The 20,005-nt window shown below is 41.4% G+C and overlaps 1 protein-coding gene across 1 annotated transcript in view; it reads left to right on the plus strand.

Moving 5' to 3' along the window:
• LOC142290334 (zona pellucida-like domain-containing protein 1) overlaps nucleotides 1–20,005 on the plus strand; it is a 249,459-nt gene that overhangs the window by 41,749 nt on the left and 187,705 nt on the right. Inside the window, exon 2 of the mRNA XM_075334296.1 lies at nucleotides 16,025–16,245. Coding sequence (XP_075190411.1) covers nucleotides 16,025–16,245 — 221 coding nt within the window. The remainder of the gene's footprint in view (nucleotides 1–16,024; nucleotides 16,246–20,005) is intronic.

A 20,005-nucleotide genomic window follows, 5' to 3' on the forward strand; every position in this document is an offset into this window, starting at 1 on the left:
CAGATCAACTCTATTAACTTTTGTGAAGCCCCCAGCGGTTCAAAGTGCTCAATAAACATCTAGATAAATTCCATGAGGGGTCTAGTTTTCAAAAAGGGGTAACATGGGGGGGAGCTCCACTGTTTTGGCACCTCAGGGGGTCTCCAAACACAATATGGAATACGCTAATTATCCCAGACAATTTTGCGTTTGAAACGTCAAATGACGCTCCTTGCATTCTGAGCCCTGCTGTGCGCCCAAACATTTGACTTCCACCACATATGAGGTGTTTGTGTACTCAGGAGAAATTGCACAATACATTTTATGGTGCAATTTTTCCTGATACCCTTGTGAAAAAAAAGCTACCTTGTTTTCACAGCTCAACTCCATTAACTTTTGTGAAGCCCCCAGAGGTTCAAAGTGCTCAATAAACATTTAGATGAATTCCATGAGGGGTCTAGTTTCCAAAATGGGGTCACATGTGGGGGAGCTCTATTGTTTCGGCACCTCAGGGGCTCTGCAAACGCAACATGGTGCGGCTAACGATTCCAGCTAATTTTCTGTTCAAAAAGTCAAATGACACTCCTTCCCTTCCGAGTCCTGCCGTGCGCCCAAACAGTGGTTTTTCGCCACATATGAGGTATCTGCGTGCTCAGAAGAAATTGCCCAACAAATTTTGGGGGTTCATTTAATCCTGCTACCCTTGTGAATATGCAATATTTGAGGCTAAATTAACATTTTTGTTGCAAAAAGTAAAATGTTCATTTTTTCCTTCTACATTGCTTTAGTTACTGTGAAGCAGCTGAAGGGTTAATAACCTTCTTGAATGTGGTTTTGAGTAGCCGGAGGGGTGCCATTTTTGGAATGGTGTCACTTTTGGGTGTTTTGTGTCATGTAGACCTTTCAAAATCGCTTCAAATGTGATGTGGTCCCTAAAAAAATTGGCTTTGTAAATTTTGTTGTAAAAATGAGAAATTGCTCATAAACTTTGAACCCCTATAACTTCCTTAATTTTTTTTCCCCAAAATTGTTCTGATGTAAAGTAGACATGTGGGAAATGTTATTTATTAATTATTTTGTGTCATATGTCTCGTTGGTTTTAGAGCATAAAAATTAAAATTTAGAAAGTCACAAAATTTTCAAAATTTTCGCGAAATTTCCGTTTTTTCACAAAGAAACGCAAAATATATCGGCCTAAATTTACCACTAACATGAAGCCCAATATGTCATGAAAAAACAATCTCAGAATCACCGGGATCCGTTGAAGCGTTCCAGAGTTATAACCTCATAAAATGACACTGGTCAAACTTGCAAAAAATGTCCTGGTCTTTAGGGTCAAAATAGGCTTGGGGCTGAAGGGGTTAATAGTGTCCTGTTAATTCACTCAATTAAACCTGCGCAAAACTAGTGTACCATTTGTGGGAAAGTCTAGGGAGCATCTCAAGACCATTTCCAAAGAAATCTGAGGTGGCACAGTGGAGATATTGATGAAAAACTTTGGCACATAAGAGAACTGTTAGTGCGCTCCTGTCACACATTATCTCCCCGCATCTCTGGTCCTCACACTGTCAGTATTATCATCCTTAACTGTGATCACATACCAGCAAATCTTGCCAGAACTAAAAGAAACTCTGTCCCTAATCTCAATGACCCTTGGAGTCCTTTGTCAGCCACTCAAAAAATCACATTAGAAGTGAGCTAGTGCTGCCACCATCTTTGTTCCCGAGGCAACAGAGAAGCTGGCTCTATTAAACTCAGCAGTGATTACACTGACACCCTCCGATACCTTTCTGGTGAATGACTCTCTGTTCTTTAATGTTCCCATTGTAATACCTGATCAACCATGTGGAAATAAAGCTGGTACAAGCTCCCAGACCTAATTTTATTGTCGCTATATAGACAGCTCCGGAGCAAGCACGCGCCGCTGCCATTTTGATTGCCATAGAGACGTAGCAAAAAGTCTAAACTTGATTATCCCAGATTATAATAAAAAGGAACATAACATTTTTTACATGGTCCAAACTTTAAAGACATATTGCATTGTCTTCTTTAACACTTTTTACTTTGATCTCTTTTAAAGGTGTAGCTCTTAAAGGGATAATATCCTTTTTTTAACAAAAATTTTTTAAAGGGAGTTGTTGAATTCACACTGACGTATATTGACATTTCTTTTCATTTAAAATGGAGAAGGAAACAAAGCCTAAAATTCTTTATAGTAACCCATCAAACAAAACACAAAAACTGAATCCTGGATCAAATTCCGGAAAAAATCCTCAACCTACAGTTTCAAAGAAGATTACCACCTCCCCTTTATCTACAAAAAAAGACGCCAAAACAACACAGTCTCAATGTGACACTTATCATAAGGACTTTTTGAATGGAAGTTGTGCTGCCCTGGAATTACCTCAGGATGACAAAATTACACAAGCGGAAACCAAACACATTAAACCGCCTTTATTTAATTATTTCGAACAAGACAAGGATGGCCCCTTGGGAGTTGATGACATGGACACTTCTAAGACAGGGACTAACAAACGTAAAGGAACAGATACTTACCGTAACCATACAAAAAATGCTTTCTCTGTGTCCACTTCAGGTTCTAGTAATGAGGCTTTTTCACCTGTTCATAGAAAACAGAGATCTAAAATGGAACTTAACACTACTGATCAAACATGGGTGACACTTGATAATGTACAACCTTGGGATGCCACAAAAGCGCCAGACAGAGCGGACATGGAATCGTTTATGGTTCATTTAATATCTTCTCTTAAGACTGATATAAATGTCGCTCTAGAGCAAAAAACTAAAACTTTGAAAGACGATCTGGTGGCTATAAATGCTAGATTAGACAACTTTGGTGAAAAAATGACAAGGATAGAAGAAAACACAGTGATTCTCACCCAGGGTCAGGAAGACTTACAATCCCAAATCCGATCTTTGAAAACTAAGGTCGCAGACCTTGAAGACAGGTCAAGACGTTAGAACTTGAAGCTCAGGGGCATTCCTGAAATAATACCAGCTTATGACTTAGAGAACTACACCAAATGCCTATTAAAAACTGCTATTCCGACTCTGTCAGATTCTGACGTTATCATTGATAGGATCCGTTGTCTGCCAAAGCCTAGGTTTCTTGCTCCTGAAATTCCCAGAGATGTCATTTTAAAATTTCATTATTTGCGCACCAAAGAAAAACTTTTGTCCTACATGAAAAATACTACATCATTGTCAGATCCCTTTAGACACGTCAAAGTGTTTATTGCCATTTCAAGAGAGACTATGAATTTGCGAAATTCCTTCTCTGATACTACTAGGAGACTTAAAGATTGGGGTATCCAATATCATTGGGGTTTTCCAACCAAACTCCTCATTTGGCTAAATGGCAAAGTGGTTCCCATTCTTTCCCCAGAGGATGGCCAACATTTTCTGCAATCTTTAGACAGGAACAAAGAACCAAAAAAGGACCATATGGATTACAAATACTGTTTAGTCCTTTCATGGGCAACAGTTTGCCACTTGGATTCCTATTATTACAACCTTCTTTATTTGTCTTCCTGGATAAATAACTTGGACTTTTCCATGGACCTTTTAACCACTGTAACGGTGTGCCCTGCAACGTGGGGGTTCCACTCTCTTTCAACGGTGTGAGGTAGCTTCAGCAACACACGTACACAGTCTCTTCATAGAAATTCCGGCAGTTTATTATAAAACATTCAGCATAAACTGCCCTCAAACATAAACAATAAGTCCATAATGGAAGTTTTAGCAACTTCCCCACTCTCTGGCTCCTGCCAGCGTACGACTCTAGCCAAGGTTCCTTCCAGCACCCAGGGCCCTCTGCAGACCCTGGTCTGTCTCTCCTCCTGATGAGATTCGGCCCTACAGCCCTGGCCTGGCTTGGCTGCACTCACCTCAAACTCAATATCAGAGCCTTGTGTTCAGCCTCCACACAGACTGATACACCCAGAGCTCCCGGCTCTGCTCTCACTTGTTTCCAGTACACACACACTGGAAGTCTGGAGCTAGTCTCTATCTAGACTGCCCTGGACACACTCTCAGAGCTCCCTGCTCTCACTTGTTTCCAGTCCACACACTGGACGTCTGGAGCTAGTCTCTATCTAGACTGCCCTAGACACACACTCCACCTAGGTTCTGAGACAGGATTGCTTTAACCCCTGGAGCCACACCCACAGGTGGTAGGAAGTGTGTAATCAGCATCACACACCCTTCCATGGCTCTGCATGTAATGCAATCCTGTGGAACCACAGGTCCCAGCCAACTTCACATTGCAGAGCACCCATGCTTCTGCAAAACATACCGGCCCTTTGTAATACAGCCGGTTGATACGTCACATACCCTCTCCCTCTGTTCAAACCCGTAGGGGAGAGCATTAGCCAACGACCTGGGGCCGCGAGACAGGGTATCCCCGCAGCCATGCCCCACCAGTCGAGAGGGCCGACCAAGGTGCCCAAGAGCACTAGTCCCTGAGACATCGCCCGACACTGTCACCAAACCTTGTCGTGTCAACCTAGGGTTAAAGGACGTCCCCTTTCCGGACCGTTCTCTCCCTGACCCCCTCCCAGGGTCACAGTAGTTGAGAGACACGTTCTCCGTCAAACCTACAGTCTTGTCCGAACCTAGGCCTACTCGTGTACCCCCAAGGCTACTGTCGGGAACTCTAAGCTCATAGCGGCCACTATCTACAGTACATCGCAGGGTACTTCTCTGTCGGCGATTACTTTTATCGCGTGTCTTAACTACTGGACCGACACGCCATCTTCCACTTCTTTCCTCTGAACAACGGGGAGAAGACGGCTGCTGTCCCCCACACAGTTGGCGAAGCTGCTCCTCAATTTTCAGGTTTTCTTGCCTCAACCGCTCCATGTCATGTACATGGTTTACCCGATATCCAAGAAGGCTTCGAATGTTTCCAAGATTCTCTACAGTCCCGACACAGACGAACGGAACCATACCAGCTTCCCTGGGTATCTTGCTCTCATTAGCAGCAGGGATTCTTAATCTCACCAATCCCGACTTATTCACCATGTCTTGCATGACTCGTCCGTTTTTTCCAATGACTCTCCCCACCAGAGCCCGGGGTACTTGGACGATATCTTCCGCCAGACTCTGCGCTTTCCTTTTATACTCTAGCTGTCTAGTGGCTTCCTCATTTTGCAGTTGGACCTGCCACTTCATACGAACACATCTGAAGTGCATGTCCTTTAGAATAGCCACCCGCTGCCCAGTAATTTCACTGGTGGACAATATCACTAACTGTTCAGCCTTTGGGGTACAGTAGACCTCACATGCTTCCACAGCTCTCTTAAAGTCATCATGCATGCACTCGATGGCACACGCTTCTCTTAAGTCCTCAGGTATATCCACCATGCACTTGACTACAGAAGTCTCATTCATCCCTGCTGCTTCCACATGCTTGTCCAATTTCACTTCCAGAGTCAGCTCTTTTTGGGTCTCCCCTGCTTCAACAAGTTTGGTCAGGATCGACACTCGCTGCTCCATCTGTTCCAAAGCTACCTGGGACCTGGACTGGTACTCTGCCAAGTGACTTCGGAGCTCAGCCACTTCTTTCTCCAACTCCCTTACTAAACTCTTAGTAGCCTGCCTAAGAAGTATCTCTTGTTGCAGATGGTCTTGGCTCATCCTCTTGACTGAGTCTTCACTTGCAGACCTCTCTGGTCTATGACACACTATTTCCGAGGCTTCTTCCACCTCTACACCTCCGGCCTTTCCATGGGGTGAAACTTTGTCATAGTCACCCCTCTCTTGGGTCTCAGCTTCAGAACCTTTGGGTTTCTTACTCTTCTTACCGACAAGCTTCTCTATACCAAGCAGGTCAGGCAGGCTCTCAGTTCTGGATGAGACCTCTGGTCCGATCTTCACCTCTTCCTCAGAGGCTCTTTCCATTTTTACAGCATCAGCCATGTCTTGGGACTTCACTGCATTCCCTCCAACTTCCTCTTGGGTCTCTGCAGTGTCACCCTCTGCCTTCTCTTCGGCCTTTACAACATCACCTTCTACCAGGGTGTCATGCCCTTCAGCACAGTACTCTGTTCTTTTTAGAGCCTTGGCACCCTTTTCAACATTCAGCACCTCAACACTGGGTGGCTTACCGGTCCGCTCACCAGGACCTTTGTGAATTTGTACTCCACCAACACTGTCTAGGTTTACTTCTCCTATATTACTCTGTAGGATGTTATCTCCTACAGCGCTTTCATCTGACAGACCACCAGCTTCATGCTTGGAAATTATAGAAGACACCGCCATTACTTCTTTGGTCGGTTCTTTCCCTGCAATTTCACCCTGTTGAATTCTGTCGTTACAATGTGTCAGTTCCAGCCCAGACACAACTTTCTTTTGCATGATTTTGCTTTCCGACTCTACATTAGCGGTTGCTATCGGCAACGTGCCTTTCTCAACCTTCTCTGCATACTCAGATTCTGGAAGGGAATCCACACTGTGGGCAGACATACACAACACTGTCTCTACCTGGTCCATATTTTCTGAGGTTGTAGCTTGCTTTGCCCCTCTGCGCCTGTTGCGCCTTTGGCGACTGGAGGAGGATTTCCCCTCTTTGCTCATCAGTCTGTCACTGTACTCATTTGTCACTTTAGTAACGTCAGAGTCTATTCTGGAGTCATCGTCACTCCCCCTGGTGTTCTGGACTACCACATCCGCACTTAACCAGGTGTCGGACCCCTTGTCTGGAGCTCTCCTGTTTTCAACGGTCACACTACCATTTGTTACTTTAACGGTCATGTCACTAAGTTGGGCATGTCCCCCATTATCTTTGGTCACCCCTAACTTAGGACTGTCCTTACGTGGAGGTACCTCCTCCTCAGTGTACCTCAATGTCCCACCGGGAACCTGTATAACCTCTTGCGGAAAAGAGGCTTCTGTAGACGGGAGCCGACTTATTCCTGTGCAATCGGTCACAGCCTCTGTCTTCCATAAGTCCCGAAAGAACTCACAGTCCTGTCCTATGACAACCGGATATAGCAGATCTGGAGCTACACCCACATCAGGGTGCCCCACACCTCTGGCCATCCAAATCAGCACCCTGGCCAGAGGATATTCTTTAGTGGTCCCATGCACACAACGTCCTTCTATTGTCCTACCCACCATAAAATGGAGATCGGACATGGGTCTCACTAAGGTCAACTGGCTACCCGGGTCTAACAGACCAGACACACTTATCCCATTCAAGTCCACGGAGCACTTCTGTGGCCTCACATTGGATGGATAGCCTATACCGCAGGTAGGACATAGGTAAGGCGAATCCCATTGCCCCTTGCTATAGTCCACCTGTTCGGCTTGTGAATGCTCCACCCCCTGGTGGGTCAACACCACTTTTTGAGGCTCCACCCCCTTTTGGGCAACCACCTCTTTTTGGGACTCCTCCCCCTTTTGGGGATTCCATGCAATGTCCTTAGCCCCCAGTTCACACCGTTCGCCCTTATTTCCCTGGGCACCTAGTGTCTATACTGGGCCCCAAAGGGAACACTCAAACTGGTCCATGGCTGCGACATCGCCACACACTGACAGCTCCTGCTGTCCCCGGGCCAGGAACTGGTACAGCTCCTCCACAATGTCCGCAGGGACCATTCCCTCTTTTTGGCATTCAGCCCCCACTGCTGTCACTGGACCTCCTGGCACATGCTGTTGGTGCTGCTGGCTCTGCAGCAGCTGGTTCAGGAGCCCCTCCATGCTGCAACGAGAAGAGGAACAGGAAGGGCGCTCCAATGGGTAATACCCGGTGGTCAAAGACAGGGGGGGTTAGAGAACCACTAACCTTTCCGGGTTGTACCGCCCGTACAACCAGGATCTCCAGCCTGTGGTGTATCACTGCTCACCAAGCAGGGTCTCACAATTCTGGCTGGCCTGGAACCTCCAGTCACTGGTCTCTCGCCACTGCAGCACAGAACCCTGCAGACCCACTGATTCACCGCCAGGTGCTTGAGAGCCCTGTCACTGTTCGTGGACCCGCCGATCCACCGCCAGCTGCTTGAGTGCGCAGACAAAAATGTTCGTGGACCCACCGATCCACCGCAAACCACTTGTATCCAGAGGAATACGTCCTAGACCGCTACTCTCAGCAACCAGGCTGCGTTGCCCCTAGCAACCAGACCGCATACCCGCATTCTCTACCATATGTAACGTTGCGCCCTGCAACGTGGGGGTTCCACTCGCTTGCAGCGGTGTGAGGTAGCTTCAGCAACACACGTACACAGTCTCTTCATAGAAACTCTGGCAGTTTATTTAAAAACACTCAGCATAAACTGCCCTCAAACATAAACAATAAGTCCATAATGGAAGTTTTAGCAACTTCCCCACTCTCTGGCTCCTGCCAGCGTACGACTCTAGCCAAGGTTCCTTCCAGCACCCAGGGCCCTCTGCAGACCCCGGTCTGTCTCTCGTCCTGGAGAGATTCGACCCTACAGCCCTGGCCTGGCTTGGCTGCACTCACTTCAGACTCAATATCAGAGCCTTGTGTTCAGCCTCCACACAGGCTGATACACCCAGAGCTCCCGGCTCTGCTCTCACTTGTTTCCAGTACACACACACTGGAAGTCTGGAGCTAGTCTCTATCTAGACTGCCCTGGACACACTCTCAGAGCTCCCTGCTCTCACTTGTTTGAAGTCCACACACTGGACGTTTGGAGCTAGTCTCTATCTAGACTGCCCTAGACACACACTCAGAGCTCCCTGCTCTCACTTGTTTCCAGTCCACACACTGGACGTCTGGAGCTAGTCTCTATCTAGACTGCCCTAGACACACACTCCACCTAGGTTCTGAGACAGGATTGCTTTAACCCCTGGAGCCACACCCACAGGTGGTAGGGAGTGTGTAATCAGCATCACACACCCTTCCATGGCTCTGCATGTAATGCAATCCTGTGGAACCACAGGTCTCAGCCAACTTCACATTGCAGAGCACCCATGCTTTTGCAAAACATACCGGCCCTTTGTAATACAGCCGGTTGATACGTCACACCACCCACAAGAAGATCTACTAGACTTTCTATCCTTTTCTTCTACCTGTTACCATCTATTTGTGAAGAACATCTTAACATCTTAACCTGCTTTTCTTCTATAAACTTTGCCTCACTTGAGATTCTCCTGTTTTGGAGAATTAACCCTATAAGGAGAACTTTTCATTTATCTGTTATTTCTTTATTTTGTGATTTATTTTAACTGTTGTCTTGAATATTGCCAGTGGTTATATATTGTAAGTTGTTGTTATTTGACAAGACTATTAAACCTCAGGTTCCACATCCTGTGTTTTAGGTAAGTATATTTTTACTGGAATTGGAAACTTGTCAAATTACTAACCTTGTTTTTCTTTTAATGTATTATTTACGGTTATTAATTTCCATATTACATTAAAAATGAGTACAAAATTCCTAAGTTACAATGTAAGAGGCCTCAATTGTCCCAGACGTAGATATTTGGCATGGCGAGACATCAAAAACTCTGGAGCAGATATTGTCTGTCTTCAGGAAACGAAAATTTCTAAAAACAATCCTATCAAATTTGAAAATAAAAATTTTGTACATTCCTTTAGTTCATTCAATGAAAAGAAAAATGCTGGAGTTCTTACACTTATTAAGAATACGGTGACTTTTGAATTTATAAACGAAATAAAAGATAATTCTTGTAGATTTCACATTCTAGCGTGCAAAATCAATAACTTTGCTTGTACAATTGCAAATGTATATGCGCCTAATTTCACCCAAATTCGTTTCTTAAACAAATTATTAAAAATCTAGAAACCATCCAAGTTGGCGACCTAATACTCCTCGGTGACTTTAACCTAATACCTGACCCCATCCTTAATTCCACTGCAAATTTTAGATACAGGAAACAGAACCTTCAAAATTGGCTTCACAAAAATGAACTTTTGGATAGTTTCAGATGTTTAAACTCTACATCTAGAGAATACTCTTATTTTTCAGAAATATATAAATCTTTCTCAAGAATTGACCTTATTCTCACAAACTCATTGTCCATCTCTAAATTTAAAAAAGTTTCCATATTACAGAAAACCTTCTCCGACCATTGTCCCATTTCTTGTGAGGTTCTATTAAATTATAACTCTCCCAAAAATTGCCTGTGGAAATGTAATCCTTTTATAACTAATACTTTGAAATACAAAGCTCAGATTGAAAATGCCATCAAATTATACTTTCAGGATAACGTGAATGATGAAACAAGCCTCACAACAATTTGGTTGTCACATAAAGCTGTCTTGAGAGGGGAATTAATTAAAATATCATCCCACCACAAAAAACTTAGAAGACAGAAAATAGAACTTACTCAAAAATTGATATACAACAAAGAAAAACTTCTACAACAATCTCCTGCCTCATCTAGTCACATTTATAAAGAACTTTTAGACCTCAGAATCCAACTTAGAGCGCTCCTCTTTGATGAATATGACAAATATTTATATTATTCTAAACTGCTATATTATACAGACTTCAATAAACCCACAAGCTTAATGGCTCAAAGAGTGAAAGCAGCAAGAATCAAAAATAGAATAACATCTATTAAGAATACTCAGGGTATATCAATACACCATCCAGAGGAAATAGCTAACTCCTTTGCAGATTACTACTCCAGGCTCTATAATCTTAAAAACACTCCTCACTCTCCCCAACCAACTCCTGAAGTAATCAATAAACTCCTATCTAAAATAAAACTTCCACAAATTACTCCCATAACTTAACTATTCTTAACTCACCTTTTACAGAATTAGAAACCCTATGTACAATCAACTCCCTAAAACCAAAAAAATCCCCTGGCCCAAATGGATTTACTAATGACTATTACAAGTCTTTTTCTACCCTTCTCTCAGACTTCCTTACTAATGCTCTTAATGGATCCTCTCTGCCGGGTTCTTTCACAGCAACTACCATGTTTCCCTGATAGTAAGACACCCCCGATAGTAAGACGTAGTGGGGGTTTTGGGGGGTCGGCTAATGTAAGACGTACCCCGAAAGTAAGACGTAGTCAAAATTTATTTATTTATTTATTTCTTCTTTACAGTACAGTTACAGCGGCCGAGCGCTCAGCTGAGCGCCCTGACATGCCGGCGGCCGAGCGCTCAGCTGAGAGCTGTCACATGCCGGCGGCAGAGCGCTCAGCTGAGAGCTGTCACATGCCGGCGGCAGAGCACTCAGCTGAGAGCTGTCACATGCCGGCGGTCGGGCGCTCAGCTGAACGCCCTGACATGCCGGCGCCTTAGCGCTCAGCTGAGAGCTGACACATGCCGGCGGTCTGGCGCTCAGCTGAACGCCCTGACATGCCGGCGGCTGAGCGCTTAGCTGAGTGCCCTGACATGCCAGCGGCCGAGCGCTCAGCTGAGAGCTGACACATGCCGGCGGTCGGGCGCTCAGCTGAACGCTCGGCTACCGAGAAATGTTGAAATGTTGCAGTAATGTTGTCCGTGGTCCATCAGGACCATGGACAACATACAAAATCACGCAGCCTCAGTGCCCTCATGTGCAGCCGCTGGTGGTTAAGTTTCCTTAACTTGCGGTACACTTAGGGCGCAATCGCGGCAAGTCCCCATACGGTACATTGCATGGAGACTTGCTGCGATTGCTGTGGGATTTTTTCCAATATAAGACATACCCCGAAAGTAAGACATAGTGGGACTTTTGGGGGTAAAAAGAATGTAAGACACTGTCTTACTTTCGGGAAAACATGGTATGCTGGAAGCTACGATAACTCTGATCCCAAAACCGGGGGGGACTCTGAACATGTTGGCTGTTACAGACCCATTTCTCTCATAAATACGGATGTAAAAATTTATGCAAAAATGCTTGCTGATAGATTAAAGAAAATCCTTCCCACCATTATAAACAATGATCAGCTTGGTTTTGTGGAGGGTCGACAAACCACTGATGGCACGAGGAGGACCATCAACCTCGTACATCAGATGGGAAAAAAAAACTGCCATCTGAATTGCTAACGCTGGATGCTGAAAAAGCTTTCGACCACATAAACTGGCATTACCTGAGGATGATTCTATCATCATTCGGCTTTAATGATAGTTTTATCAGAACAGTTATGGCATTATACTCTGGTCCTTCATCTAGCGTATATGCGAATAACCAATTGTCCACGTCCTTTCACATTACCAATGGAACCCGGCAGGGATGTCACCTTTCCCCTCTTCTCTTTATTTTAGCTATTGAACCCTTGGCTGAACTCATTAGATTGAATGACAATATTAAGGGAATATCGACTAGAACCAAAACACATAAAATAGGACTTTATGCCAATGATATTCTTCCATTATCTGATCCCTCTACATCTATACCTGAATTACTCAACCTTCTAAATGAATATTCAAATGCCTCCTTTTACAAACTAAATGAAACAAAATCTAAACTCCTTCCTTTTTTTCTTGACTTTCCCACCACTAACCTGCTCAAATCTTTATTTTCATTCTCTTGGGAAAATTCTAAAATTGATTATCTTGGTATTCAAACAATGAAAAACCCTCATACTATTATTTCTACGAACGTCAACAGAGTAATTGAAGTAATTAACGCTGATATCAACATGGCCCAAAAATTTGATCTTTCTTGGTTGGGGAGACTTACCACTTTTAAAATGATTGTCCTTCCTAAGATTTTATAACTGTTCCGATCTATTCCCTTGATATTTCCTATTAAATTCCTAAATTCCTTCCAAAAGATCTTAAATAATTTTATATGGCATAACAAAAAAGCTTGAATATCTAAACTATATCTAGTTAAACACAAAAAAGGGGGGGTATAGGGCTCTCAGATATCCATGCATATTATATTACCAACATACTAAAACAGAGTCAACTTTGGGTAAATGAATCTTATTGTCTTTCCTGGGTGGATTTGGAAATGTTCTCTAATAACTATAGTCCTTTAAAAAACCTCATTCTCCTCCACCTTTCTTCCCCATTTTTACCTTCTCCCGATTCGCCAACTATAGCTGCCACCCTCCACGCATGGAAAAATATAGCAAAACAATCGAAACATCCCAATAAATACGAAAATGTCAAAAATTTCTCTATACAATTTATAGCACTTTTATCCAAGATTAAAGTCCCAGCCTCATGGCAAAACTCTAAATTACGAATCTTAATCGACCTTCATGATGGCGCCAATTTTATTTCATTCTTGGATTTGAAAATTAAGCACAAAATTCTTGACTCTAACTTCAAACTATTGCTCTTTCTTAGAGATTCCATTCGGAGATTACTTAATAATAAACATCCCCTTTTATCTTTATTAGATCCTTTATTCTGTAATCCTAGGGACAGCAGGGCCTGGGGTAGTAAATTGATTTATCAATATATTATAGGAGATTATTGCTTTGTAAAAACAAAATCTTTTCTCACTTGGGAAAGGGACCTCGGTCACACATTTCCAGAAGAAGACTGGCAACATGCCATAAAACGATTCACTCTGCAAGCATCTGTTCTTCTGCTCTGGAAATACATACCAAACTCATGACGCGATGGTACCTTTCCCCAACTAGGCTACATCAGATTAATAATAATATTTCACCATCTTGTTGGAGAAATTGTGGAGGTAATGGGGACCTTTAACCTCTTTTCTGGGGATGCCCAATCTTAAAAACCTTATGGACTGGTATTTCAAACTTGATCAATCAAATTACCAAAACAAATATTGTGATCACCCCGCACCTAGCTCTTTTATCTTTAGATGCCAAATTAATTGACCCCATTTTTAGATCCATTAGCATTCATATCCTTCTCACAACAAAGAGTAGTATAGCTGCCAACTGCAGGAATATTTCTCCCCCCACTCTTAATCAAATTATTGAAAAGGTTGCCATACACAGAAACTATGAAAAGCACTATGCCACTTTCAATAATCAATATACTAGCTATTTCAAAGTTTGGCACACCTGGGACACTTATCGATCAGAAGTCACCTGATTTGCATACCTAAATAACTCGCCTATGTCAAGTATTACTATTCTCAAACATATGGTTCTGGTATTTAATTTTTCATGGTCATTTTAATTAGGTACATTTTCTTGTATATATGTTTTGTATAAGGTTTATAGTTTTGCAAGTTAATATCTTGTTCTCCTTTTCCCTCTACCCTTTCTTTCCCATTTCCCTTAATCCTAATTTCCCTATTAAATTGCTACACTTTCCTCCCCTTCATTCCTTCACATTCCTTCACCAATCCTTTCCCATACCTCCTCACCTGAAAGATATTTTATGCTAAATATTTACTAACGTCACCATTTAATTGCTGTTTCATCTCAACAATCTCTCTAATTTTCCTGCTCCCTTTTATTTTTGTTAAAAACTTTAATAAATACATTTTAAAACAGAAAGGAGCCTATTAAGTGACACATGACTAGAATTAAGGTCTCTGTAACTATTGTATGCTGCTATGAAACTTAGAACCATAAACCTGGTGAAATATTTCCTTTAACACTATTTTTCTACTGTTGAGAAAAACATGGGTGACTGTGAAAATTTTGAACTGTTCAGTCATCTCTTAAAGCTATCATAGAAAAACTCTAGATAATATATAGGTTCCCATTCATTAATTCATAGCCACAAAGACCACACACCAGCCACAACTGCTCTCTTTGAGTAGGATACCCAATATGCTTTTTTTCAGCTTCTCATCCAGTACTAGGCTTAGCACTTTGGGAGTTTGTTTTTACTATTGTGAAGGCACTGAGGAAGTATAGCTTCTCCTCAAGATGTATAGTTTAGTAAGGAGTTTGTCAAGGCCAGAATAGAATGAAAAAGTCTTACTGTATGGGACTTTGGTGGATGTTTTAAATTCGTGGACTATGTACGACATGATTGGCATTAGAATTTGGGTATCTACATAAACCTACAAAGAATTTCCTAAAAGAAATGGTCCAAAAACGAAACATAAAATCTAAATATTATGATACCCTATTACATATGAATATGAATCAGTGCCAGGGATACACAAACAAGAGAAGGACCAGAAAAAGATAATTGTCAAATACCAAATTCAATTTTATTGACACAAAAGGTCTATCAAGTGCACAGTGGTGGCAAAAAAGAGTGGAACACTTTGCCAAGATAACACAAAGTACTTAAGATGGCCTCAAGGTGGCAATATAACCTGCTGTAAAGGTATGAGTCTACAAACAATGGTGGCTGCAGGAGAGAGGGTGATGTGTGAGTCACACAAAATATTTTAATCACCCTAAAGTGCTTCCTCCATTGACGGCCAAAATGGGACAAATAACACAATACCTTTAGTCATAGTAGAAGCAGCAGGAAAAGAATTAGGCAGACCAGGTACAGGGTAGGATCTTGACGCTCGTTTCACCAAATGGCTTTGTCAGGAAACGGGGTATCTGTATGCTTTGAAATAGTGAGTATATTAGTAACCATTTTTTTGTCCACAGACTTTTTTGATATTTCTTTAATTGCCATTTTTCCTATATAGCAGATTATCTGTATAATGTTTAACTTAACCTTTAGTATGGGCAAATTTGTTTAACTGTTAGGTTATGTTAACACCAAGGTATTTTAGGCTCAAGTGTTGTGTCTGTGTAAAAAACTGAGTACACCGGGACATCTTTCGGTCCAATATAAATCAACTAGGCAGTACAAATGACAGTTTTTCACATGGACCTAAAAACAGATGACATACAGTTTGCATATGGATGACAAAGGCAGATGAAAAATCATCCATATTTCTGGATAAAAATTAAAAAATGTATATGGCGGTGTGAACTTAGCGCAATCTGTGCATTCTTTGTACACCTTCATCAGACACAAATCCTTTTATAATTTACCTCTATAGCAGCAAACAATTTTCAAAGTGCATAAGTGGTTGCATTTATGGCTTGTTTGCTATATATTGTTTACATTACAATATTACCAGATGTAACATGTGGTAAAAAAGAGTTTAGTTCATGGTTGTGGGACAAGAGTAAGAGATTTATCAGTTTCTAACTTTTCAGCACAATATTTGCTTTTTCCTCTTCTTTTTGTTGTTCTTAGCGGAAAGAGATATCAGTGTCTACTGCGGAGTGCAGACAATTACAATGAAGATAAACTTTTGCACAGTTCTTTTTTCTGGTTATTCGGAAACAGACTTATCACTTAATGGGAAACATGGTGATGCTCACTGCAGAGGCTTCATAAACAACAATACCTTCCCTGCAGTTGTTATTTTTACCATCAACCTGAGCACCTTGGAATCTTGTGCAAATAACCTCGTGGTAAGTTATGTTTTTTTTTACAAATTTGTCTACATGTAGATTGTTTGAATTATATTTTGTACAAGAAAAGTTAAAAGTTACATACTTGTGCAAGACACAAGTAGGTGCCATGGTCTATTTGGTCTTGCCGTTTTATGGCACTTCGATATTGTATTACCATTATTGATCATGGTGCACTATTTGTCTGGATAATGTTTTACATTATTTATATACATGTCTGACACTATAAATTTGATCATGATATCAAACTATTTAAATAGGCACTGTAGGGCATTGGCTATATAGCACCATTTGTTCTACAGCACTTTACAAACATTATCTTTACTGTCTCCATTGAGGCTCTCAATCTAAGCTTCCGATCAGTATGTCTTTGAAATTTGTGAAGAAATCAACACAAACACTGGGAGAATATACAAACTCATTGCAAATGTTCCCCATGGTGGGATTTGAAGTCAAAACCTCAAAGCTGCAAGAGATAACCACTTTTTCCAAAAAAGGGAAAGATATACCAGAGCAAATATCCAGAATCTCCAAAGAGATGGGGGAATATGATAAAAAGACTTAAAAACAGAAAAAAGGATAAAGAACCAAATAGTACCATCTACTAAAACCAATAAAGATCTCCATAGATCACGTATAATTATGACAAGGACACAAATAAATTTATGAGTAAAGACCAATTATTGACAACAAAAGCTAGGAGGGACTGCAAATGCAATAATTACAAAGAATACAATCATAGAGAAGATAGAGAATATTAGATAAAAATATACAAAATAGAATAATAGGTATTGGTAATTAAGACCAATATATGATTTATAAAGAGAATTATAATGCTAGAAACTATATTAAACTTTGCCCAAAACCGTGAATCAACCCTGATACAGGAAGAGAAAAAAAGTCTCAAATCCCCGATACCACACATATGAGTGTACACACTACAAAAATTGTTTAATTTACAAAATACTACTAATAGTGTTATATCAAGAAGAATAAAAATAAATCAAAAGCTGTGAATATAGCAGTCAAATGATGGATATAAAAAAGCAATACATTCAAATAAAAGAGTACAGCATCGATAAATTGTAACTATTATACCCAAAAATTAAGAAAAGTTCCAGTAGATAGAGATATGGGGTTCCCAACTTCCTCCTTTGTCATCTTTCTGTATATTAAAAATATTATGTATTTTTTACATATTTTTTACATATTTTAGTTGTGCTCATGTTTGTTTGCTCTGGTATATCTCCCCCTTTGTTGGTTGTATATTGGTGATATTCATGGTGCCGGAGATTGTGTTTCTCTCTTTTGGTTGTTTCATTACTTTTTATGCTTTCAACATGCAATCACTCCATACACTATACAGTTAGGTCCAGAAATATTTGGACAGTGACACAATTTTCGCGAGTTGGGCTGATAGAAATTGTAGGAATTGTACACATTTCTTTACAAACACTCCACATTTTAGGAGGTCAAAAGTAATTGGACAAATAAACCAAACCCAAAAAAAAATTTTTACTTTCAATATTTTGTTGCGAATCCTTTGGAGGCAATCACTGCCTTAAGTCTGGAACCCATGGACATCACCAAACGCTGGGTTTCCTCCTTCTTAATGCTTTGCCAGGCCTTTACAGCTGCAGCCTTCAGGTCTTGCTTGTTTGTGGGTCTTTCCGTCTTAAGTCTGGATTTGAGCAAGTGAAATGCATGCTCAATTGGGTTAAGATCTGGTGATTGACTTGGCCATTGCAGAATGTTCCACTTTTTTGCACTCATGAACTCCTGGGTAGCTTTGGCTGTATGCTTGGGGTCATTGTCCATCTGTACTATGAAGCGCCGTCCGATCAACTTTGCGGCATTTGGCTGAATCTGGGCTGAAAGTATATCCCGGTACACTTCAGAATTCATCCGGCTACTCTTGTCTGCTGTTATGTCATCAATAAACACAAGTGACCCAGTGCCATTGAAAGCCATGCATGCCCATGCCATCACGTTGCCTCCACCATGTTTTACAGAGGATGTGGTGTGCCTTGGATCATGTGCCGTTCCCTTTCTTCTCCAAACTTTTTCTTCCCATCATTCTGGTACAGGTTGATCTTGGTCTCGTCTGTCCATAGAATACTTTTCCAGAACTGAGCTGGCTTCATGAGGTGTTTTTCAGCAAATTTAACTCTGGCCTGTCTATTTTTGGAATTGATGAATGGTTTGCATCTAGATGTGAACCCTTTGTATTTACTTTCATGGAGTCTTCTCTTTACTGTTGACTTAGAGACAGATACACCTACTTCACTGAGAGTGTTCTGGACTTCAGTTGATGTTGTGAACGGGTTCTTCTTCACCAAAGAAAGTATGCAGCGATCATCCACCACTGTTGTCATCCGTGGACGCCCAGGCCTTTTTGAGTTCCCAAGCTCACCAGTCAATTCCTTTTTTCTCAGAATGTACCCGACTGTTGATTTTGCTACTCCAAGCATGTCTGCTATCTCTCTGATGGATTTTTTCTTTTTTTCAGCCTCAGGATGTTCTGCTTCACCTCAATTGAGAGTTCCTTGGACCGCATGTTGTCTGGTCACAGCAACAGCTTCCAAATGCAAAACCACACACCTGTAATCAACCCCAGACCTTTTAACTACTTCATTGATTACAGGTTAACGAGGGAGATGCCTTCAGAGTTAATTGCAGCCCTTAGAGTCCCTTGTCCAATTACTTTTGGTCCCTTGCAAAAGAGGAGGCTATGCATTACAGAGCTATGATTCCTAAACCCTTACTCCGATTTGGATGTGAAAACTCTCATATTGCAGCTGGGAGTGTGCACTTTCAGCCCATATTATATATATAATTGTATTTCTGAACATGTTTTTGTAAACAGCTAAAATAACAAAACTTGTGTCACTGTCCAAATATTTCTGGACCTAACTGTATATCTGGATTATGTAGGTATATATTTGTTTATGTTTTTGTTTCATGATTCATTTTATACACTGGATCTAGAAGACTATATGAATGCCATATTTCTTAACTCATTTTGTCTTTCCGTACACTAGAAGCTGTTTACCGACCATTCCCAGCTATTGCAGATTAGCTCCTATCCATAAGAACAGGAGCTGATGATCAGTACCTGGTAACAGCCATTAGTGTATGGATTAGTGGATGTCTGCTCCATATATCGTTTACAATCATCTGCTGCCAAAGCTGATGACAGCTCATTGGTTGGGCTGCCGTGTGTTGATCTGATATTAATGACTTATCCCAGGGATATTGATAGGTTATCAATATCATAGCAGTGGACACTGCCTTTAATGATTACTACACATGTATGAACGTAATGGCTGTATGACGCTCTAAAATACTATTTGTCTAGGCGATTTTTCATGCAAGTTTTCTTCGCATCATATTCATAAATTAACTGTGTATCAGGGCATAATATGAAGTCTTTCCAGCTCTATATGTATTTGGGCTAATTCAGACATCAGTGATTTTTCTCATATGCAAAAAACTCTGAGTTTTATCAGGGTTTTTGATAAAAAATACTTCTCAGTTTGGTCAGTATATCAGTTTTGTACCATCAGAGTTTGGGCAGTATATCAGTTTGTACCATCAGAGTTTGGGCAGTATATCAGTTTGTACCATCAGAGTTTGGTCAGTATATCAGTATATCAGTTTTTACCAGCAGAGTTTGGGCAGTATATCAGTTTTAACTAGCAGAGTTTGGGCAGTATATCAGTTTTGTGAGGTAGCAGTGTTGCTTGGGCAAAAATGTGAC

The sequence above is a fragment of the Anomaloglossus baeobatrachus genome, chromosome 2 (genome assembly GCF_048569485.1).
Source record: "Anomaloglossus baeobatrachus isolate aAnoBae1 chromosome 2, aAnoBae1.hap1, whole genome shotgun sequence".
Lineage (NCBI taxonomy): Eukaryota > Metazoa > Chordata > Amphibia > Anura > Aromobatidae > Anomaloglossus > Anomaloglossus baeobatrachus.